This window comes from Acomys minous (assembly GCF_964271855.1).
Source record: "Acomys minous genome assembly, chromosome: 16".
Classification (NCBI taxonomy): Eukaryota; Metazoa; Chordata; class Mammalia; order Rodentia; family Muridae; genus Acomys; species Acomys minous.
In genome coordinates, this window is record NC_140498.1 from 85,870,208 (window position 1) to 85,893,523 (window position 23,316).

The following is a 23,316-nucleotide window of genomic DNA, read 5'->3' on the forward strand; positions in this document are numbered from 1 at the left end:
TCCATCCGCCCATGCCTCCGGAGTGCCGGCATCAAACACGTGCGCTACCATTTCCAGGCCCTTTCATGGGGGTTTTCTATTCGCTATGAACTGACCATAAACACGTTCACACCTTTGGGTCTCAGCTGAGACCTGAGCCAGCAGTGTTAAGAGCCAGGAGCTAAGGGAAAAGGAAACTACAAGTGCAGGGACCACGTGAGTCAGGGATATGTGACTTCTGAACATGGGGGAGGCGGGGTTGAGAACGGGCCTCAGGTGAGGTAAGGAAGCCTCAGCGGCTAAATCCAAAGCAGCTGCGTTGACAGCGGTTTCACCGCTCCAAGCCTCAGCATTCAGAACGTTTCTTGGCACATATTCCACATTGAAGAAATACTTGTTGACTGAATACATGTGGGGAAAAACAAGAACGAGCGACAAATTTAGACCCCAGTAAAATCCTAAGCATGCGGGCCTAGAGTGTGATACTTAACTCTTGTAAAGCCACTAGAGGGCGGCCCTCCACCCAACCACAGGGTACCAACAAGAGAGGGCCTCTTTCCAAGTTTCTGAGACTGCCCAGATGCCTTCTCCCAACGTTGATAAAGAGGATCTTTGAGTTCTAGGCCAGCGACACATAGACCTTGCTGCAATAACGTAAAACCAAATGCTAGCAAAAGGACCGAGGACTTGGAATTTGAAGTCTCGCCCTGCTGGGTTTGTCTTGTCGGTGGGTTCTACTCTTGATTACCACCTACCTGCACCTGGACTCAAGGATCACTTCCCGAAAGAACTTCCTTTCTGCCTACATAGCCTCGTGCCGGAACTTGTCTGGTCGCCCTGATAACTTCCCTTGCATAGCTCTGATCATGATAGCATCTCTGCGGGTTAGGGTTTTTTTTTTTTTTTTTGTCAGCTTGACACAAGCTAGAGTCTTCTGAGACAGACCCAGTGGGGCCGTGCGTGTGTCTCAGTTGAGACCATGTACCTTTCAGTTTGGCCTGTAGGCACGTCTGCAGCCCATTTTCTTGATTAATGATTGATGTGAGTAGTGCTGCCCCTAGGCAGGTGGGTGATCCTGGCTTCTATAAGAGGGCAGGGTGAGCGAGCCAGTGAGCAGTGTGCCACCCTGATCTCTCTTTCAGTTCCTGCCTCGATACAGTGTGACCTGGGAAGCAAGCAAGCGTAAGCCAAATAAACCCTTTCCTCCCCGAGTCGCCTTTTCGGTCTTGGCTTTTATCACAGCAATGCTAGGATGGCATCGGAAATTGACCCCCAGTAATGCATGAACACCCTCAGAGCCGAGTTTGTGTAGAAACAAGTTCAATGGGTAAAGAAATAGAAGCCCTTGGTTCACGGAAACCCCTAGCTGGAGAGAGAGAGCCTGCGGCTGGTGGGGACAAGAGTCTGGAAGCCAGGAGGGAAAAGCTACTGATTTACGGCAAGGAAAAGAACGGGCAGTGGTGCCTAAAAGGGGCCCTCAGCGGTAGGCATGGGTTCCTCATGGCCACACCCCTCCACCCCTCCTTAGCACTTGGATTTGGAATCGGCACATCTGTACAAGAAAACAAAACGAAACAAAAAGCTCAGCGCGTAGTCTGGGGTCCAATAAGCAAAGAAAATAAAAATCTCCAGACCTAGGGTGGACAGAAGGCTCTAACACAGCCCCCAGCCATCCCCCCCCCCACGCGCCAACTGCAGCCCACAGTTGTAACCTTTGTCTCCCCCGCTAGGTCCAGCTGGGACCATGAGTAGCCGCAGAGCCACCCGTCCCCGTACTTCAACTAACGGGGAAACTGTGGCTCCAGGGAGAAAGCGCCCTGCTAAAAGACGGAGAGTAGTCGTGAGGCGGGCAAGGAGGACTGGGTCCCAGGCAGCTCGCTCATCCGCGCGCCGAAGCAACCCTGCGGCTCCCTCACGTGGTCGTGGTCGGAAGGTATGCTTTCAACCTCTGGGGTTGCTATCTGGGGGAAAAAAAAAAGGCCCAAAACAACTTTTCCAGTCAATTTTGTGCATAAGAGGGTAGAGACCTGCCTTTAATCCCAGCACTCGGGCGGCAGAGGCAGGTGGATCACTGTGAGTTCGAAGCCAGCCTGGTCTACAAAGCCAGTCCAGGACAGCCAAGGCTACACAGAGAAACCCTGCCTCAAAAAAAAAAAAAAAAAAAAAGGCATTTGTTGTTCTTGCAGAGGGTCTGGGTTCAAGTGCCAGCACCCACACAGAGGTCCCACTTATTTAATTCCACTTCCAGGAAACCAGACACCTTTTCCTGACCTCATGAGCACACACATGAAACACATATGTGTATGCAGGCAAAACACCCACACGCATGAAATTAAAGCAGGAAACACACTCACACCCACACACCCACACACGCGCACGCGCGGTGAGGGGTGATGTGAGGAGGGAGGTACGGCGGAAGGACGCAGGAGGAACCAGAAGCTGGGGGAGGGGTGGGGGCTCACCGGGATCTTCCTCTAAAGCTTTTAGAGAACGTGTCCCTCCTGACGCACTGACGAGATTGGGTGACATCACAGCGATATGGTCTCAGGTCTGGAGACCATATATTACCGGCTACCTAGGTGTGGTTAGGCAGCCCTGTAGTTCCAGCACTTGGGAGGCTGTGGTAGCATCTAAGAGAGTTTGAGGCCAGCCTGAGCTATATAATTAGACCTCGGCTCTAGAAAAACAAGGACCGGGGGAGCCTAACTAGATAAATGAATGGCTCTCTGAACTCCTTAGATGGCAGCGTTTTCTTAAGGGCAGAGGGAAGAGGTTAATCTCGGGGCCCCTGGAGGTACTCAAAGGGGGAGGCTTCAGCCAGCGCAGGGGGTTGAGTCCTCCTTCACCAGGGGCCTGCGAGTGCACTCAGAAATAAGGAAAACCACAGACTAGCGGGTGAGGCACACCTGGATTTGGACTCCTGTCTCATCAGTGTATAACTCTGCTACTTTGGCAAACATCCCAACCTGTCTAAACTCCATCTGTCAAGTGGGAGTCGCGATGGCACCAGGCAGCAAGGGTTGTTACGAGGGTTTCACGACAGAACAGTTGTCTAGCAAGCAGTCGGGCACGGTGCTCGGTAAATGGTGGCTGTGCCGGGATCAAAGAATGAAGGCGGCCCCATCGCACATCTAATGAATTGGCTAATCTGTATTACCAAGGGCAGTTCGTCTCCGAGAATCCAAACAGGAAAAGCAGTACCAAAATAAAGGGACAGAAATGAGGGGCCGAAGGCCCTGTGTAGGTCAGAGACAGCAGCTGCCCTCCCTTCCGGCAGGTCCCACTGTCTATTCTTGGTCCCATTGGTCCCATCTTGACCAGAAAGCCTACTGATTGGCCCGCCAGAAGGATGGCTCCAGACCAAAACAGGATAAGAGGATGGGGGGGTGGGGGGTGGGCTTGAGGGCAAAGAGGGCCAGGCCTGGCAGTGGGGTCTGGAACTGTACTGAGGACCACTGGGGCCTCAAATGCCATAAGTAGAAATCAGGCATAAAGCTGGTAGCCACTCAGGCCGTTCACAGACAGAATCCGGACCAGCACCTGGCACACAATAGGCAGTACCGACAAAAAGAGTCAGCTGTTTGCTGCTCAGGGCGTAAAAGGGGGAAGGCGACCGAGGCCCGAAGTAAACTCAAGATACAAGTCGAGCATTAGTGTGGAGATATTTTTATCCGGACACCCGTCTCTCTGTCTTGTGTCCATTCTGAGCCGGTGAGTCTATCAGGCTCCTTTTAGAAGTCCTGAGTCAGGGTTGTTGACCACACCAAGTCCAGGGTGGTAGGAAGTTTGGTCTCACAGCTCCCTCAAAAAGACTTCAGATCCAGTCGGTTTTTAGTTGGTGTCTCTGCCTTCAGTCGCGGATGTCGAACTTCCCTTGTCTCCTCCAGTCTGGAGCTGGGCCATTTCCAGGATCTGTCTTTGTATAATTAAAAAGAAAAATAGAACAGTTGATGTTGCCAAACACGTATTTAAAGTGACACTCTGAGCTCAGGGAGTGAAAAATCAAACCGTTTTAATGTTTAGATTAAAAGTCTCCATACCCCGAAGTCTCCTGACCCTGGGATTTCTCTGGAGCCCGCCTGCCTTTAATCCTCTGCCCTGGCTCATAAAAACCCTTTAGACCGAGGGTATTTATTTCTCAGAGAACTATTCCAGGCTAATCACAGAAAAACATCCCACTTCCCAGGAACACCCTGCCTACTGCGGGCTTTGGGAACAGTGAGGTATTTGAAATAATCACCTGAAGAGACACTCTAGCCTCCTGTCCTTCACAGTGCCCTTCCCTCATGTGGCCACTCCATCAGAAAACCCAGGCAGAAAAAAACAAAACAAAATAAAAACAAACAAAATAAAACCCAACAAATAAAAAAACCCCAAACCCAGTCAGTTCTGGTCCTTAACATTTCTTTAAAATCAGAGCCCTTTCCTTTAGTTTTCTCTTGTCCATCATATCCAGGGGGACATCGCCGTTCACAAGTGTCGGCTGTCACTTGCACAACTCTTTTGTGGCTGTTTTTTAATTCTCCTGGAGCCCGTTCTGGTTACATGAGCAACCAGAAAACCCTCTTTCTTTCTACGATTTATTATGTATACAGTGTTCTGCCTGCACATACACCTGCAGGCCAGAAGAGGGCACCAGAACTCATACAGATGGTTGTGAGCCACCATGTGGTTGCTGGGAATTGAACTCAGGACCTCTGGAAGAGCAGCAGTGCTCTTAACCACTGAGCCATCTCTCCAGCCCCAGAAAATCTTTCTAAAAGGTACACTGCCAGGTGTAGCAGCACAGCCTTTTAATCCCAGCACTTGGTAGGCAGATCTCTTTGAGTTTGAGGCCTGCCTAATTTACGCATTGAGTTCCGGGACAGCCAGGGCTACAAAGAGAGCCTGCCTCTAAATTAATAATATGTAAATCGTACAACTACTCGTGTCCTTTCCATTGGTGCTTAACAAATGATGTAGTGGGGGCTGGAGACGTGGCTCAGAGGTTAAGAGCACTGGCTGCTCTTCCAAAGGTTCTGAGTTCAATTCCCAGCAACCACATGGTGGCTCACAACCATCTCTAATGAGATCTGATAGCCTCTTCTGGCGTAGATGCAGGCATAACACTGTTTACATATTAAATAAATCTTAAAAACAAAAACAAAAACAAAAGATGTAGTGGCTTAATATACATGAATTGATTTTTTTTCTTTTTTTACTTTTCTGGTTATGAGCAGTCGAAAGTGAAGCCGCAGGGCTAAGTAAACTAAAGATGCTAGATCTGTTTCCTTATGGAGGCTCCAGTGAGTAAACTCCTCCTCCTCCTCCTCCTCCTCCTCTTCCTCCTCCTCTTCTTCTTTCAACTTCTGGTAGATTCCTGTAGGCCTTGGCTTGGGGCCACTCCCTTCAGTATTGAAAGCACTTACTCTGATCTCAGCTTCCACTGTCATCTCTCTCTCTCTCTCTCTCTCTCTCTCTCTCTCTCTCTCTCTCTCTCTCTCTCTCTCTCCTGCCTCTCCTGCCTCTCCTGTCTACTTCCTGATTGGGCCCTGGCAATCACCTTGAACTCACCTGCTGCTTGGTTTCCCCATTTGAAGGTCTTTGATTTAAATCACCTCTGTAAAACCTTTCCCATCTAAAATACAAATACGATGGTCACAAGTTGGTTCCAGGGGTTCCGGATACAAGGGAGCTGTTATTTAGCTCAGAGCACTGTGGCAGGCCCTTCAGTGCGTTTTCAGCTCTTCACCTGGGACGTTTTATGTGATTAAGTCCTGGTCCCCCCTCACCCCCACCCCGCACCCCCCACTTAGGGAACTTGTATGATTGTGATTCGTGTCTCTGTCTACCAGCAGACACAGCAAGGATTTGCCATCAGTGAACCAGGAAGCAGGTCCTCATTAGGTACTGACTGGCTTTGCCTGTTTGTTTGAGGTGGGGAGCCTCATGAAGCCCAGGCTGGCTCTGAGGATAACCTTGGATTTCTGATCTTGTCGCCACCTCTGAGTGCTGGGGTTACTGGTATATGCCAACACACCTTGTCTGTGAAGAGCTTTGCAGGGGGAAAAAAATGTGCCAATTGAGTGTCGCCACACCTACCTTTTGTGTGGAATCCCCAGGTTCTAAAACCGAGAATTAGATTTGTTTTGCCTTATAAACCATGTAGATTTATGGCAGTTTGCTGTGGCAGCCAAATGGGCTGAGCTGGCGGCGGCTGCCATTTTAGAACTCATCTCCCAAGTCACTTTCAGTTTTGAGTGTATCTCTTTTCTCCTAGCCCACGGGAGCCCACGCACAGCCTCTGGAATGCCTTTCTGGAAACAAAACAAAACAGGATCTCACTTTGTCACTGTATTTGGCCTTGAACTTGCTATATAAACCAGACTAGCCTCAAACTCGCAGAGACCTCTGCTTCCGGAGTGCTGGCGTTAAAAGTGTGTGCCAAGCCTTACTTTTAATTATGTGTAGGTGAGCCTGCATGTGGGTTTTATGCACACAAGTGCAGTGCTAGCAGACATTAGAAGAGGATGTCAGCTTCCTTGGAGCTAGGGTTACAGGTATTGTGAACCACCAGACATAGGCGCTGCTCAGATCCTCTGCTGGGATGAAAAGTGTGCACCATTCCTCTAATCCCAGCACTGGGGAGGCAGAGGCAGGCAGATCTTTGTGAGGTTGAGGCCAGCCTGGTCTACACAGCAAGTCCAGGATAGCCCAAGGCTACATAGAGAAACCCTGTCTCGAGAAAAGAAAAAAAGACGTGTGCACCACCACCTGAAGGACTGTTTGATTTCTAAAGTGGTCTGAATGTAAACATCTGAATAAAAGGTCACTTTAATCCCAGCACTCAGGAGGTAGAGGCAGCTGGATCTCTTGAGTTTGAGCCAGCCTGGTCTACAGAGCAAGTTCCAGGACAGCCAGTGCTACACAGAGAAACCCTCTCTCTTGAAAAACCAAACCAAACAACAACAACAACAAAGACAGTTTCTAAGTTTCATACTATGCCTTCATGCCCTTCCTAATTTAATAAATGCCTACTTTGCTAAGCTTGGTGTAAGTGATTTACTATTCAGCTTGCTAGGTGCCTATTAGATGCTAGGCCTGAGCTCATCCGATGCAATGCACACTTACCAGCATCTACTGGATTCCACTGTCTGCAGTTATCCGGGTGTGCAGTAGCTCAGTAGATGTCTGAATGAAGGATCCCAGGTCTTCCTGCTGAAAGGCTCTGTAAATAAATAACTCTAACACATGACGAAAAGGCTGTAACATGGGTGTGGTCACAGGCAGGAGCCCCTTATCGATAGCCTTGTCCTGCCCGGTACCTTTCTCAGGGACTTATCTTCTCACCTGGGCAGCAGCGACAGGCTCTGCTCACCTGCTCATTGGTCTGGCGTGTCCCAGGGGGACTCTGCCTGTAGCACACCGTCATCGAGGCCTGGGGGTCTTGATGACTGCCAGCCTCTCCCAGGGGGCTGTCAATGCTTCATTCATCAGGCGAGAGGGCAGCAGCTGGGCTCCAAACCTGGTGCTGCTGGCAGTGAGCCGAAAGCCGTCCGCCCTTCGTTTGGCCTGACTTTCTTTGCTTTCAAGGATTTAACCCCTTGCCTGAACTTTTTTTTTGTTTTGTTTTGTTTTTTTGGTTTTTAGAGACAGGGTTTCTCTGTGTAGCCTTGGCTCTCCTGGACTCGCTTTTGCAGACCAGGCTGGCCTGGAACTCACAGCGATCCGCCTGCCTCTGCCTCCTGAGTGCTGGGATTAAAGGCATGCGCCACCTCGCCCAGCTGCTTGCCTGGACTTTTATAATGGCAAATTAAAAAAAAAAAAAGCACAATCTTGTGTGTGTGTGTGCACATGTGCATGTTTGTGTGTGCTGTGTGCATGTATGTGCACTTCCAAGCGGAGGCTGGGGGTTGATGTCATGTGTCTGCCTGGATCTGGCTGAGACACTGAACCTAGATCTTGTGAGCTGGCTGGTCTAACTAGCTCGTTCGCCCCAGGAATCTAGTCTCCGCCTCATAAATGCTGGCATTTCAGGTAGTCCGCCCGACCAGAAAGACTTTTATGTGGGCGCTGGGAATCCAAACTCCAGTCCTTGTACTTGCAAGGCAAGCGCCTTATCAGGCACGCCATCTGCCCAGGCTGGCAAATTAGACATTTTAATTAGGGCTTAATACATTAGGTGTACATAGAGATGACTATGGATCAAATCCTCACCATCACCACGAGGCTTTAGCACCATATGACCGCGTCCCTCCCCAGCCCCCAGCGCCGCTTGGAATAGAGACGTGCTTTATACTTTGGAGTGTCCTTCTCTGCCTCGAGACAAGGTTGCTCAGGCTTGGCAGCCAGTCCATTCTCTCTCTCTCTCTCTCTCTCTCTCTCTCTCTCTCTCTCTCTCTCTCTCTCTCTCTCTCTAACCTGTGGTCTTTAATCTCAGCACTCGGGAGGCAGAGGTTAGATTTCTGTGAATTCCAGGCCAGCTCGGTCTACATAATGACTTCTAAGCTAGCTGGGGCTACATAATGAGACACATACACACACTCCCCCCCACCCTCCCCCCTTTTTATTTTCTGAGACAGGGTTTCTCTGTGTAGCCTTGGCTGTCCTGGACTTGCTTTGTAAACCAGGCTGGGCTCAAACGAACTCAACAATGATCCGCCTGCCTCTGCCTCCCCAAGTGCTGGGATTAAAGGCGTGCGCCACTGCACCCGGCTATTTTGTTTTTAAATACTTTGTATGTAGACGGGTGTTTGACTGAATGTATGCGTGCGCACCACAGGCATGCCTGGCGTCCTCCTTGGAGGTCAGGAGAGGACATTGACCCTGAAACTGGAGTAATTACAGATGCCTGTGGGTTGCTACACAGGTCGTGAGGAGAGACGACCTCCCTATTCTCTACCAATGTAGCGAGGGCTCTCGGCTGCTGGATTAACAATCCAGCCCCTGTTTATTATTTAGAAAGTCTGTGTGTGTGTGTGTGTGTGTGTGCGTGCGTGCATGGACTTGAGTGCAGGTGCCTGTGAAGACCAGAAAGAGGCCTTTGGAACCTTAGAGCTGGAGCCACAGCTAGTTGTGAGATGCCTGACGTGTTTGCTGGGAACTAAATTCAGACCTTTGGCAAGAGCAGGAAGTGCTCCCAACTGCCAACCCATCTCTCCCGTCTTTTTAAATGAAAACAAAACAAAACAGAATCCACTCATCTACGAGTCGCCGTTTACCTTGCTTGGTCTTATCAGTAATGTCAATTTAGAGCATAATTTATAACGATAACCTGAACAATGTGCCAATTATGTTGGCAAAACCCAGCTAATCAAGTTTTCATCATGGTCGAACTTGGGTCAGTGGGTTACTTGTGAAGTCAGGTGGCCTGGTGTTGTATGGGAGTTATCCCAGCACCCGGAAGGCGGAGACTGGAGAAAAGTCAAGGTCATTCTTGGCTACATAGAGAGTTCAAGACCAACTGATCTCAAAATACAGAAGTAGAAGCTGGGCAGTGGTGGTGCACGCCTTTAATCCCAGCACTCGGGAGGCAGAGGCAGGCGGATCGCTGTGAGTTCGAGGCCAGCCTGGTCTACAGTGTGAGTCTAGGACAACCAAGGCTACACAGAGAGACCCTGTCTCGAAAAACCAAAACAAAAATAATATAGAAGGAGAGTGCTTGCTACCCATGCCTAAAGGCCAGTACTGTAGTACTGAAAAAAAAAATTAAAAAAGTAAAAAGCAAAACCAAAAATCAAGCCAGGCATGCCTGTAATCTTCAGCGCTTGGGGAGGCAGAGGCAGGTGGATCGCTGTGAGTTCAAGGCCAGCCTGGTCTACAAGGTGAGTCCAGGACAGCCATGGCTATACAGACAAACCCTGTCTCAAAAAAACAAAACCAACCAGCCAAACAAAACCCCACAAAAACAAGAACAAACACTACTTTGGGTATTTATTGTCAAAGTGGGCATGTGTGGACACAAACACAATGGAGGTCTAAGATTATAGGAAGTAATATCATATTCTCCTGGATTCTCACAAACGTACGGCTTTTGTGACCACTGGTCATCAACGTGTAGAAATTTCTCCTTAGTACCAATCAACCAGTTGATTCTCCAGATCTACAGGCTCCACTGGCTGGGTGTCCTCTACTCTGATTCGGTTCTGGCACTGTATGGGCCAGGCACAGGGTATGCTTACCATGGACAAAGCTCTGAATCCAATCCAGGGCACCACAAAAGAGGAAGAGTAAAGTCCAAACAACAAAACGGGCGTGGTGGCACGGCACTGTAATCCCAGCACCTGGGAGGCAGGGAGAGATGGGGAGGCTGCAAGCTTGATTGAGGTCAGTCCGCTCTCCACAGCAAGTTCTAGGCCAGCTTGTGTTACACAAGAGACCTTTTCTAAAAAACAGGAACAACAAAACACAACACAAACAAAACTAGACTATTTTTTTTTCTTTATAGCCTTGGCTGTCCTGGAGCTCACTCTGTAGACCAGGCTGACCTGGAACTCACAGAGATCCACCTGCCTCTGCCTCCCAAGTGCTGGGATTAAACGCCTGTGCCACCACACCCAATGTCAAACCAGGCTTCTTAAGCCTCTAAATTTATTGTAGCTCAGCAAATGAGGGGACCACTCGCTTGCATTCACCATGCGGTTATCAAGGGCATTGCCAAAGACACAGATGCAGACCATGTCAAAGAAGGAAAGCAAGAGCTGAATGCGCTGTGACCAAAGGCTGGATGGAGTTCTCTGCAGGGTGCCACTCACCCTTTAGTGCTGTGTTTTCCTGAGGAGACAATGGATGAGGTAGGCAAGCAAAATGAAAGTTTCAAAGTAAAAAAAAAAAAAAAAATCAGGACGAAGAATACCAATGAAAAGATTCCCTTTTTTTTTGTTTGGTTGGTTTGGCTTTGTTTTGTTTTTGAGACAGGCTTTCTCTGTGTAGCCTTGACTGTCCTGGACTCGCTTTGTAGACCAGGTTGGCCTCGAACTCACAGCGATCCACCTGCCTTTGCTTCGCAAGTGCTGAGATTAAAGTCGTGCGCCACCATTGTCTGGCCAGTGATTGACCCCTTCTTAATACTTTCTGGGTAGTTTACTTTCTAGGAACTTTCTCTGGGGCCCTGTTTTGCAATGCGGGGCGGGGGATGGATCCTAGAGCCTTGAACATGCCTAGCAAGCAGCTGTGCCTTGTCCTAAGGCCCTTCCTGGGTTTTTTATGGTGATTTTTATTGCATACCCTTGGTTGATGAAATCATTTGTTACTGGTGATCAACTTTACCTCCAGCATCACCACCATCTTAGGGTAGCAGGTGGGCCTGAAAGGTCCCTTTCTTTAATGCTGCTTTAGGCATTCTGGTCACCTAGCGTTCATTCCGAAGCTACCAGGAGGCTGCCGGGCAGCACTCAACTCATTAGCATATAAAAAGACAAATCGCTTTGGAGATTCAAAGGCTTTTTGAAGTTGTAAAGCCAGGAAACTGGGATGAAGATCACACATACTTCAGAATATCACAACTGCTAAGCTTAAAAAAAAAAAAAGGATATAAACATACGTGTATGGTCTAAAAATAATTCATCCCCATCAATCTAAGAAAGAAAATATACTGATGGCTTGCAATAGCCCTAAGGATGGAAACACAAAAGTTGTCCGTCATTGGATGAATGAGAAGCTAAAACGGGGCGTATTGCTCACAGTGGAATAACTGATGGGGCAAAGCCGCAAAGGAACTACAAGTTTAAAGCTACCCTAGGCGAGCTGGGAGACGGTGGTGGCGCACGCCTTTCATCGCAGCACTCGGAAGGCAGAGGCAGGTGGATCTTTGTGAGTTTGATGCCAGCCTGGTCTACAAAGTGAGTCCAGGACAGCCAAATCTACACAGAGAAACCCAGTCTTGAATAACAAAAAATAGTTTAAAAACACACAAAATAAAATGCTAACGCTAGGCATGGTATCTCACACTCTTTTAAAAACATTCATTTTTTTTTTTATGTGCATAGGTGTTTTGCCTATATGAATGTCTGCGTGAGGGTGTCAGATCATGAACATACAGACACGAATGAGCTGCCATGTGGGCGCTGGGAATTGAACCCGGGTCCTCTGGAAGAGCAGTCAGTGCTCTTTTCCACTGAGCCCTCTCTCTAGCTCCATGTGTCTCACACTCTTAATCCTAGCACTTTGAAGCCAACTTGGTCTATGTAGCAAGTCCAGGCCAAGCAGAGCTCCACAGTAAGATGCTGTGGTGGTGAGAGAGGGGAAGCTAGGAAAGTTACACAAATTCAAATGACTTACGGTTAGCATTTGCCTACACTGTAACGAGGGAGACAGCCTGTCCTAAAAGTTGCGCAGATCAATGGAACACTGCAACCTGTAAATATTGCAAAGTGTGTGTGTGTGTGTGTGTGTGTGTACACTGAGGATTAAGTCCACCCCCTCTCAGGTGCTTGGCATTCTACAGGATGCTGCTATTTGCTTACAGGTATATAAAGCAGTGGAGACTGGCCCAGGGTGTGGTTGGGTGAAAGTCAGATAAAACTTCTAAGGAATTGATGCGGAGAGCTGGACTCTGAGGGAGCTGAGCTGTGAGATGCGGAAGCAGCAGGCACAGGCCGTGGGCTAAGAGCAGAGAGGCCCCCCCCCCCCCCCCGTCAGGCTCAGCTGGAGGAAAACGAGGATGGGAGTTAATGGGTTAATGGTGGTGAATTGAAGTAGGCATTTTAGAAGTGGTGGCCGTGAAGCTGGAAGTGCTTGTAGCCTAGGACCTAGCAGGCTGACTGCTGCCCTGCACTTTCTGAAGTAACCCTGGTAACCAAGGATGCACCCTAGTACCACTGTCTGCAACCCCAAGAAGAGAGGAGCCAGTTCACTCGGTCATCAGTAGGAGGAGTGTGTGTGAACCTCAGAGCACATTTACACGAAACAGACTGAATGCTGGGTGTGGTGCTGGGAAGAGCAGGAGTTCAAGACCAGCCTTGGCTATGTGAGACTGACTCAAAGAAAAAGAGGTCGGGGAGGAGGAGCAAACTGCTAAGCCGCTTGGGCCGACCTTGCCGTACAATATAGGCTCTTGTAGTCCAGAGTGAGGGAAAACAGTATGAGGCAGGAGCATTGAAGGTAACCCAGTGTGAGGATGACAGAGAGTCCCTATCTACAGAGGCATTTTAGGGCACCACTCTTCACTTGGTTCCTGAGCAAAGGCTTGCCCCACTTGATAATAACCAAAAACTATCTATTCCAAATGACCTTTTCCCATGTTCGTAGTGGCACCCATCATTCTGCCTCTAAATTTGACTACTTTGGAAACTCTAAGAACAAAACTGACTGGGCATGGTGGTACACGCCTTTAATCCAGATCGCTGTGAGTTCAAGGCCAGCCTGGTCTACAAAGCGAGTCCAGGACCGCCAAGGCAAGAGAGACCCTGTCTCAAAAAAAAAAATGTAACTTTCTATGTCTGGCTTACTTTGCTTCATGTATCTTCAAGGCCTACTTGTAGCATCGGTCCAATCTGCCTTTTTGAGGCAGATTCAGTAGTCTTAACTTTATTCTTTTTTTTCTTTTTTTGGTGTTTTGAGACGGGGTTTCTCTGTGTAGCCTTGGCTGTCCTGGACTCCCTTTGTAGACCAGGCTGGCCTCGAACTCACAGCGATCCGCCTGCCTCTGCCTCCCGAGTGCTGGGATTAAAGGCGTGCGCTAACCACGTCCGGCCCTTAACTTTATTATTTTATGTTCGTTGGTGTTTTGCCTACATGTATGTCTGTGTGAGGGTGTAGGAGCCCCCTGGGACTGATTTACAGAAGTTGTAAGCTGTCATGTGGGTTCTGGGAATCAAACCTGGATCCTCTGGAAGCATAGCCAGTGCTCTTAGCCACTCAGCCATCTTTCCAGCCCCAGGACAGTCTTACTATATAGCCGGGCTTCCTGATCTTTCTGCCTTGGGCTCCCAAGTGCTGGTACTGTAGGCACGCACCACCACCATGCTCGGCTTTCCTTTTGAGGCTAGATAGTCCATTGTCTTGTTGGTTTGGTAGTTTTTATTTTCCACAGTGTTGGGATTAAAAGTGTGCACCACCACCACTTGGCCACCTTTTTATTTTATTTATTTTTTTAAATGCAGAGGTGTATGTGTGTGCACACAGGTCAGGACTCAGACTGAACCCAGGTTGTCAGGTTTGGCAGTAGGAGGTGTCACCTGCTGAGCCCTCCCTCTCAAGAGCAAAAACATTTATATAATGTTTTGTGTATAGGCGCTTAGGCGGCAGCAGCAGTGTATGCCAGTGTCTGCAGAGACCACAGAGGACATAAGCTCCCTTCCAGCTTGGAACTTATATAGTACAGGCAGGGTCACAACTACTTGTGGTAGTCCACCTGCCTCAACTTCCTAGGTGCTGGGATTACAGGTGTATACCATCACACCCGCCTAACATTTAGGTAGCAGGTGCTTATCTCTTTTGTTTCTCACAGTGATCCACCTGCCTCTGCCTCCTGAGTGCTGGGATTAAAGGCATCTGCCACCACGCCTGGCAACTATTTTTTTTTTTTTTTTGGCGGGGTGATGGTTGTGGTGGCAGTGTTAGAGACAGGATTTCTTTGTGTAGCCTTGGCTGTCCTGGACTCACTCACAAAGATCTGCCTGCCTTGGCCTCCTAAGTGCTGGGATTAAGGGCATGAGCCACCATGTCTGGCTCTTTTTTTTTTTTTATCCTGTTTTTTTTTTAAAGACTTATTTAGATATACAGTGTTTTGCCTACATGTACACTTGCACACCAGAAATCTTATCGATGGTTGCAAGCCACCATGTGGTTGCTGGGAATTGAACTCAGGACCCTTCGAAGAGCAGCCAGTGCTCTTAACCTCTGAGCCATCTCTCTCTCTCTCTCTAAAAATTTTTATTTACTTATTTTGGAGAGAGGGTCTCACTATGTAGCCAGGTCTGGCTATGAACTTGCTTTGCAGACCAGGTTAGCCTTGAACTCATGACCTACCTGCTTCTGCCTCCCAGTGCTGGGATTGAAGGTATGCATCACCATGTTTGGCTAACTTAATTTTTTCTCAACAAATATTTACCAAGAACCTATAGTGTCAGATTCTGCTTTAGGGGAGAAAGTAGTGAGATAAATGAAATAGATCATTTCTTTTTTTTTTTAAAATATTTATTTACTATATATACAATGTTCTGTCTGCACATATACCTGCAAGCCAGAAAAGGGCATCAGATCTCATTATAGATGGTTATGAGCCACCATGTGGTTGCTGGGAATTGAACTCAGGACCTTTAAAGAGCAGGCAGCATTCTTAACCACTGAGCCATCTCTCTAGCCCCCCACCCCTTTTTTTTCTCTTTGTTGCACTGGCATCTTAGCGGGAAAATTTTTAAAAAATAAAGGATGTGATAAATGGTAATTACTGCTTCAGAGAAAAGAGCAGAAGAAAGCAACAAGGAGGAACATCACTGTGATCCCTATGCTCTGATTACATGGCCGCAACTGTGTCTGTTTCCCACTGTATCAGTGAGCAGAAGGGTCACAGAGCTGATGTCACTTCCTCAGGAACACCAAAGCTTATCCATATATACTGAGAAGACAGGGACCCATCCTGCCACGTACTCTCTGCCAGCGGAACAATGACAGAGCCAAAACAAGGGTCACACTTTCTTCCAAAAGCATGAGACTTGCAGGTAGGCAAGCTTGCTTCACAGAGCCTTGTAGTCACAGAGTCCCACTGAGGCAGCAGTGGAGGGGCCGACGTGAAGCAGGATCAGTGTACAGGTGGGGAAGCTGGCCTGCAGATCCACACTGATGAATCGGTCTCAGAGACCAGGAGCAGAAGGTAGAGTCCCTCTAGAGCACTGTCCAACTGTTGGGTAATTTAAAGCTAAGGGCTGGCTCTGGGCCACTCACCTGTCAGCTCTGTGATGAGCTGGTGGGTGGGCTAGGCGGGGAGGGGCAGCCACCTACTCCCTTCTCTCACCCATCACCCGAGACTGGGGGCTGGAGGATGCACGTGCGTGTTCAAAGGCTTCAGATGTGCACAGTGAAGCTGGTCCTCTGCTCCCAAGTGGCCTAGGGGACCCAGCTTCTGCCCAGTCTATCTCAGGAACCATGGAGGCAGTCTGGAATATGGAGGAGAGGATGACTAGGCATGCAATCTCATCCTCCTCCAACTCCACACTGTAGCATGTCTTCTTCTTTTTTTAAATATTTTTATTTAATTTTATGTGCATTGGTGTTGAGGGTGTCAGATCTTGGAGTTACAGACAGTTGTGAGCTGCCGTGTGGGTGCTGGGAATTGAACCCGCGACCTTTGGAAGAGCAGACAGTGCTCTTAACCACTGAGCCAACTCTCCAGCCCAGTATGTCTTCGGTATGTCAGGAACCCCCCCCCCCCAAGAACTTTAATGAATTTTTTTTTCCTCCAAAAAAGGTACTCTTTAAGGTTTAGCTGACTGAGCTGAAAATAGGCATTTCAGGGCTTGAGAAATTTACTTCTCTATGCAACTTTTTTTTTTTCCTTTCTGAGACAGGGTTTCTCTGTGTGTAGCCCTGACTGTCCTGGACTCGCTTTGCAGACTGTATATAATGAGTTCCCAGACAGCCATTGCTATAGAGATACTGTCTCAAAAAAGCAAAGCAGATTATCTGTACATATTTAAATTTCTTTATTTAATGCGTGTTCTGCTTGCATGTATATGTACCTTATATGTGCCTATAGATGGTTATGAGCCATGATGTTGGTGCTAGGAACTGAACCCAGGTCCTTTGGAAAGAACAAGTGCTCTTAACCACTGAGCCATCTCTCCAGCCCTGAGAGCTTTTTGTTTTGTTTTTGGAGACAGGGTATCCTTGTGTAGCCTTGGCTGTCCTGGACTCACTTTGTAGACCAGGCTGGCTTCGAACTCACAGTAAGTCGCCTGCATCTACCTCCCGAGTGCTGGGATTAAAGGTGTGCAAGATCACCTTTGAGTATTTTTACATGTGTAGTTTGTGAACCAGATCCAAGAGGCTGAAGACAAGCAAGGTCTGTCTTTGCAGGAAGGCAGGGCTCCACGTGTGGGCAGACTGGGCAGGAGAGGACCGTGGGGTGTGTGTGTGGGGTGTGTGGGGCCGTGAGTGAGTGGGCAGAGGAAGCTCAGCAATGGGGCCACCTGCTGAGTGCTTACACTGGGAAGGTCTGAGACTGGGGCCTCCCTTGTGGGGAGGAAGAGAGAGAGCAGGGAAGAGATAAGATTGCGCCATCATGGGTTAGGCAGAGGAGAAACATGAGGCCAGCATGGATGGAGATTTGGCCCACATTAAGTATATTAGCAAGTATTTGGGATTATGGATGGGAGGTAGCTTGATAGAAATTATTAAAACCAGAAGGCATGGGATTGGGGCAGGTAGAGGATTTCACCACTATGGGAAGTAGTTTAGGGGACTAGTATCTATCTGCCCAAGGTTAGCTAAGGCTATTTTAAAATAGAACAGGCGTCTGTGCCGTGACTGAATGCTAGCGAGGTAGAAAATACTTCTGTAATAGTAATTATAGGCTTAATAATAAACATTAGGCCATATTGGTAAATTAACTGCAACATAACAACAAGAGATGTTTGATGGTTAAGAGTTTCTCTTGGGAGGCCGGGCATGGTGGCGCACGCCTTTAGTCCCAGCACTTGCGGGGGGGGGGGGGGGGGGGGGGAGCCAGTGGCACCACCTGCAAAAGTGATTACAATTATTTATCCAGGGAAAAGAGAAACTCTAAGCACTGTGGGAGGGCGGTAGTGTGGGCACGAAGGGATGGTAGGGCGGAGGGTTCCACGAAAGTTGCAGTTTTAGAGTAAATAGACAGAGGTGCTATTTGAGATAGGAAATGTATTAAAGAAAGTGGCAGCCAGGGATGGGGATGTGCGGCCAAGTGCTGCAGGTGTGCTTGCCTGTCACGCACAGAGCCCTAGGTTTAATCCCTAGCACTATAAAGGCCAGGCACCTGGTACAGGATCTCTCTGATCTCAGGGCAGTCTGGTGACAGCTGAGGCTCCAAGATCTATCGGCTCCCTCTGTAGCCACAGGCTCAGCATTCATGATGTGTGTGTGTGTGTGTGTTGTATGCAGATGCTTGGACACACACGTGCACAGAGACCAAAGGAGGGGATAAGGTGGTTTTTGTCCTTCACCTCAGTCCTTTGAGGCAGGGTCTCTCTCTGAACTTGAAGCTTATGTTTTTCTGATAGACTGGCTAGCAGCCAGCGAGCTGCAACAATCCTCCTGTCTCTACCCCACACTGTACCAGGGTAAAATCAGGCCCTGGCTTAGGTGAGTGTCAGGGTGTCGCGCCCCCTTCCATGCTCCTATTATTACTAGTTGTTTCTTCCAGGGGTTGAATTTAGGGCCTCATACATGCCAAGCATTTTATCTCCAACCTCAGAAACTGCATTTTAAGGAATTCCTTCTGGAGTCAGCTTTGGTAGCTCATGCTTATAGTTCTGTTATTCACGAGGCTGAGGGAAAATGGCTTTTTCTGGGTTTGAGGCAGTTTGATTAACATAGTGAGCTCCAGGCTAGCCAAGGCAATACAGGGAGGCCCTGCCTCAAAACAACAAACAAACAACCTAGGGGCTGGCACGATGGCTCAGCATATAGGTGGTTTCCACCAAACGTGAGGACCTGAGTTTGATCCCTGTGACCCACACGGTGAGAGAGTGAGAGAGAACTAACTTCTTTTTTCAGGTTGTTCTGGTTTCCACGTAGGTGCCATGGTGCGTCCCAGACGCACACAACAGCAGCAAATTAAAATGTAAACTAAAACAAAATAGCAATAACCCAAAGAACTACTTCTGGCTGAGCCTCAGTCTATAATTCCAGGGGAGGAGGAGGATTCTAAGTCGAAGGCTAGCCGGGGCAATTTAGCAAGGCTCTGTTTCAAAAGACAAAGCGAAAAAGGATTGGGGATGTACCCCAATGGTAGTGTTTGCCCAGCATGTGCAAGGCCCAGCCTCACCAGTCCCGAGGGGGTTGAAAATTCCACACAGAAAAGGGCTTTAAAATTTTCTCCCCTACTCCCATCTTTTCTGCCTTGCAATTATTCCTAACACCACAACTATAACACAGCTATTTACACAGCATTTAAGTATAAGGTATCAAAAATAATCTGGAGGCGGGGCACAGTGGCACACGCCTTTAATCCCAGCCCTCGGGAGGCAGAAGCAGGCAGATAATCTGTGAGTTTGAGGCCAGCCTGGTTGGTCTACAGAGAGTTCCAGGACAGGACAGGGTTGTTAAACACAGTAACAACAAAATCTGGAAATAGTTCAAGAGTGCCAGGAGGACGGGGTTCTGTGTAGACACTGTACCATTACAGGACCTGAGTGTCCCTGCATCTTGCATTTTGCTATCTGCTGGGGCCTTAGGTCTGATTCTCTGAGGAAATCTCAGGACAACATGAAGTGTTTAGCATTAGAAAGTGGCAGCAAATAAGATACCCAAACAGATTCTAGGAGAAGGATGTTGGAGAGGTGGCAGCTAGCAGGATAAAATGCAGAGCGAAGGGACCAGCAGGTGCAAAGGCCTGGAAGAGACAAAAATATTTAGTCAAAGGACTCAAAATACATAGAACAACGAGATCAGGCTTAGAGGTATGTGGCGGGGGAAAGAGTGACACCATCTCCACAGCTCACTCTGCCCCCTGAACATTAAACTCAGAAGAAAGCAAAACGTTAGGGTTATGGGGCCCAGACTTCAGCTTCATTTGAATAACATCATTGGCTGAGCTGCTGTCTAACGGTGGCTCCTATGGTACCCATGTGAGTATAGTGTGTTTCATAATATAACCTCCACTTAACAGGTGAGAGAACAGACTGGCATCTTGTTTGGTTGGTTTTTCGAGACAGGGTTTCTCTGTGTAGCCTTGGCTGTCCTGGACTCATTTTGTAGACCAGGCTGGCCTCAAACTCACAGCGATCCTCCTGCCTCTGCCTCCCGAGTGCTGGGATTAAAGGCATGCGCCACCACGCCCGGCTCAGACTGGCATCTTGTATCTTGATATCTTGATATACTGCCTAGACATTTGCAATGTCCCTTTAGCAGTACCTTAGGCTTGAGATAATACATGTAAAGTTTTAAGTAGAGCCACCTAACCAGGAGGCATTATGACTTTGTCAGGTTTCTGGCTCCCTCCAGCTCAGCCGGTTAGTATCCAGGAAACCCAGGAAGGGCAACAGTTATAGCCCAAAGGCCAAGTGGCCTCTCAAAATTCCCCACATCTATTCTGGGTCTCCCTCTGGGGCAGCTCTTAGATACCATCTTCTGCCAAACAGAGTTTGTTTCTCAGAAGCTGTAAGAAGTGGGAGGTTAGGAGAGAGAGAGAGAGAGGAAACACACACACACACACACACACACACACACACACACACACACACACACACACACACACCCCAAAACCTGCATCAACAACTGCAAAATCCCCAGCAGCAGCCAGAGCACAAAGGGTTTGAGTTCTTGAACAAAGGGCTGGGTGAGACTGGAAAGTAAATGCTGACACATCCTCTCTCCAGCTGTGAACTGGGGGGTCTGAGGGTGCTGCAAAGGTCATCTGTCTCCACATCTTTGGGCAGGAAATGCAATTCAATCCTTCCAGTGACTGATGACTTTACAAGATTAATGGAAACGTCTCCACCACGAGTCTGTGTTCTGACAGCACAAAAAGCAAAGCAAGCTTCTCCCCTGGCGGCAGCCTCCTCCTCAGGGAGGTCAGCTGGTACCCTGTCTTTAAAAAGTTCAAAACTTTATTCCAGGGACAGCCATTCTCCGGTATTCATTCCTCTGATAGGAGAGATGCTGTGTCTCCAGGGGTTGGGGACCCCAAGACAGCACCTGAGAGTGGGAGGGCTTGGAGGGGCACTGCTGTTTGGGCTTATCTTTCAGAATAAAAGGAATGCAGAGGGCATGGTAGGCCCTGAAGGGGTTAACTGCCAGCCTTCTGGCCCACCCCTCAGGGACTGTCAACCAGTGACAATTAAGCATGATGAAGTAATGCCTGCCCTTTTATTTCCATTGGCTGCCATACTTGTCCATCAATCTCAAGAAGCAAGTTTTGAAAGAATCTTTGAACTTTTATGGCTCTCTTTCTCAGCATTAACCCTTTAACTCACCTGTGGCTTCAGGGCTTCTTCCCAGTCCTGACCCAGGAAGGGACGAGATGAAAAGCAGGCTTCTGTGAAGAAGATCAAGCCTGTCCCCCAAAAGCCAGGCCTGACAGGCTTTGTACTGTCTTGTTTTTCCTTTTTCACTTCAACCCACAAGGGACTGAGGACTAAAAAAACAAAATAAACACAAGTTGCTTGAGAACAATCACACAAACAGCTTGGTCTGCTGCTGTATTGAAATAAAAGTATATTTTAAATTACAAGAGTGGTACAAAATAGGACAAGATTTGTCAGTCCTGGGTCTTGCACATAGGTTTTGCTGTGTTTAATTTCTATGAGTGTCCTCCATCCCCTGGCATGCTGGGGACTGAATTTTACATGCTAGCAAGCATTCTATTTCTGCGCCACAGCACTAACCTGGAATTCATTTCCGAGTAGGTAACACACATCCATGGTGCAGAACTGAAAAGGCACTAAATTGAATCCCTCAGCGCTGCGTCAGGCAATAGTCATACATGCGTGCGGTGAAAGTTCCAGTATATCAAAGAATAGCTTTCCTTCTCTTTTCAGGTTTCTTAGCCCCCACTGTCATGTCTTTCCCAAGAAAATTCAACATATAAAATATTAAGCGTAGGGCGTGGTGGCGCACCCCTTTAATCCCAGCACTCGGGAGGCAGAGGCAGGCAGATCACTGTGAGTTCGGGGCCAGCCTGGTCTACAAAGCAAGTCTAGCATAACCAAGGCTACACAGAGAAACCCTGTCTCGAAAAAACAAACAAACAAAAAAAGATTAAGCATAGATCTTTGGTTTATCCAAGTAGTAAAATATTCTGTATCACGTTTTTATTTAAGGATATCATCAAGCCATTCCACATGAACACATACTGCCTTTTTTGTTTTTGTTTTCCCAAGACAGGGTCTCTCTGTGTAGCCTTGGCTGTCCTAGACTCACTTTGTAGACCAGGCTGGCCTCGAACTCACAGTGATCCACCTACCTCTGCCTCCCGAGTGCTGGCATTAAAGGCCACCACGCCCAGCCCCATATTGCCTTTTGGCAATGCTGAAGATCAAACTGAGAGCCTTGGTTTCAGCTTTTGTGTGTTTTTGACAGGGCCTCACCAAGACCAGAATCTTGTGGGCTCTGGATTCCTACAAGCTCTTGGTTCAATTACAGCCACACTATCACTGTACCCTGTAACTCCTGGTCCCCTTGCCTGGCTCGAGCTTTATTACATGGTCCCCAATTCTCTCCATCGGATGTATATCATCCTTTATAAGTTTATTTGTGAGACCTCAGCAGGCAAAACAATCCCATGCAATTGGTTCCCCACCAGGCTCTCGCAGTGTCATGGTCCAGGAGCATGTACTCCGAAGCTTAAGGTTGCAAAATTCACATTGTCCCAGATGTGCTCTTACATACAACCTGTGTTGATACCGCTGCCTCCACAGACTTTTCATTCTTTCTGTTAATGCTGTGGGTAGTTGATAATCGAGATACTAAGCCAAACTGGACTTTGACTCATATATAAATAGCCTGGTAGGCACCTTAAAAGCAATGGTGGCAAAGGCTTAAGGCCTCTTTGTTTTAAGTTTTCTTTTTTTTTTTTTAAACTTTATTAATTTATTACCATGTATGCAGTGCTCTGCCTGCAGGTACACCTGCAGGCCAGAAGAGGGCATCAGATCATATTACAGATAGTTGTGAGCCACCATATGATTGCTGGGAATGGAACTCAGGACCTCTGGAGGAGCAGTCAGTGCCCTTAACCTCTGAGCCGTCTCTCCAGCCCCGTGTTTTAAGTTTTCTTATATTTTTGGTTGTGAGCCTAGTCTTTAACAGCTGAGCCACCTCTCCAGCCCTTGTTTTAAGTTTTCTGTTTGCCAACTTGCTGCGGTGGGATTGGATCTGGGGTCTTGCATGATGTTAGGCAAGTGCTGTATTGCTGAGCTATAACCCTAGCCCATTAATTGATTTTTGAGACAGGGTTTCTTTCTTTCTTAGATTTATTTATTATTATGTATACAGTGCTCTGCCTGCATGTATACCTGCATGCCAGAAGAGGGCATCAGAACACATTATAGATGGCTGTGAGCCACCATGTGGTTGCTGGGAATTGAACTCAGGTCCTCTGGAAGAGCAGTCTGTGCTCTTAACTGCTGAGCCATCTCTCCAGCCCCATGAGACAGGGTTTCCTTATATTGCCCAGGCAGGCACTACCATGCCTAGTTTAATTTTGAATATATATAATTTATT

The 23,316-nt window shown here is 48.1% G+C and overlaps 1 protein-coding gene and 1 long non-coding RNA gene across 4 annotated transcripts in view; one reads left to right on the top strand and one right to left on the bottom strand.

Annotated features, from left to right (window-relative positions):
- Positions 1-1,104: 1,104 nt before the first annotated feature.
- The window catches only part of KDM2B (lysine demethylase 2B), a 150,759-nt gene continuing 128,547 nt past the window's right edge, over positions 1,105-23,316 (top strand). The window contains exons 1-2 of the mRNA XM_084762673.1: positions 1,105-1,161; positions 1,710-1,912. Of these exons, the coding sequence (XP_084618799.1) occupies positions 1,724-1,912 (189 nt within the window). The 5' untranslated portion in view covers positions 1,105-1,161; positions 1,710-1,723. The remainder of the gene's footprint in view (positions 1,162-1,709; positions 1,913-23,316) is intronic.
- LOC311586638 lies at positions 3,526-21,738 on the bottom strand. Of its 3 annotated transcripts, XR_014775601.1 has the most exons (6): positions 21,069-21,738; positions 10,140-10,342; positions 7,090-7,186; positions 6,061-6,275; positions 5,533-5,596; positions 3,526-3,895 (listed from the first exon to the last, which is right to left on the bottom strand). It is a non-coding gene; the product is annotated as an uncharacterized lncRNA (long non-coding RNA). The 3 variants fall into 3 exon arrangements; XR_014775602.1 differs by lacking the exons at positions 10,140-10,342; positions 21,069-21,738 and having other exon boundaries at positions 3,526-3,891; positions 7,090-9,687; XR_014775603.1 differs by lacking the exons at positions 10,140-10,342; positions 21,069-21,738 and having other exon boundaries at positions 7,090-9,687.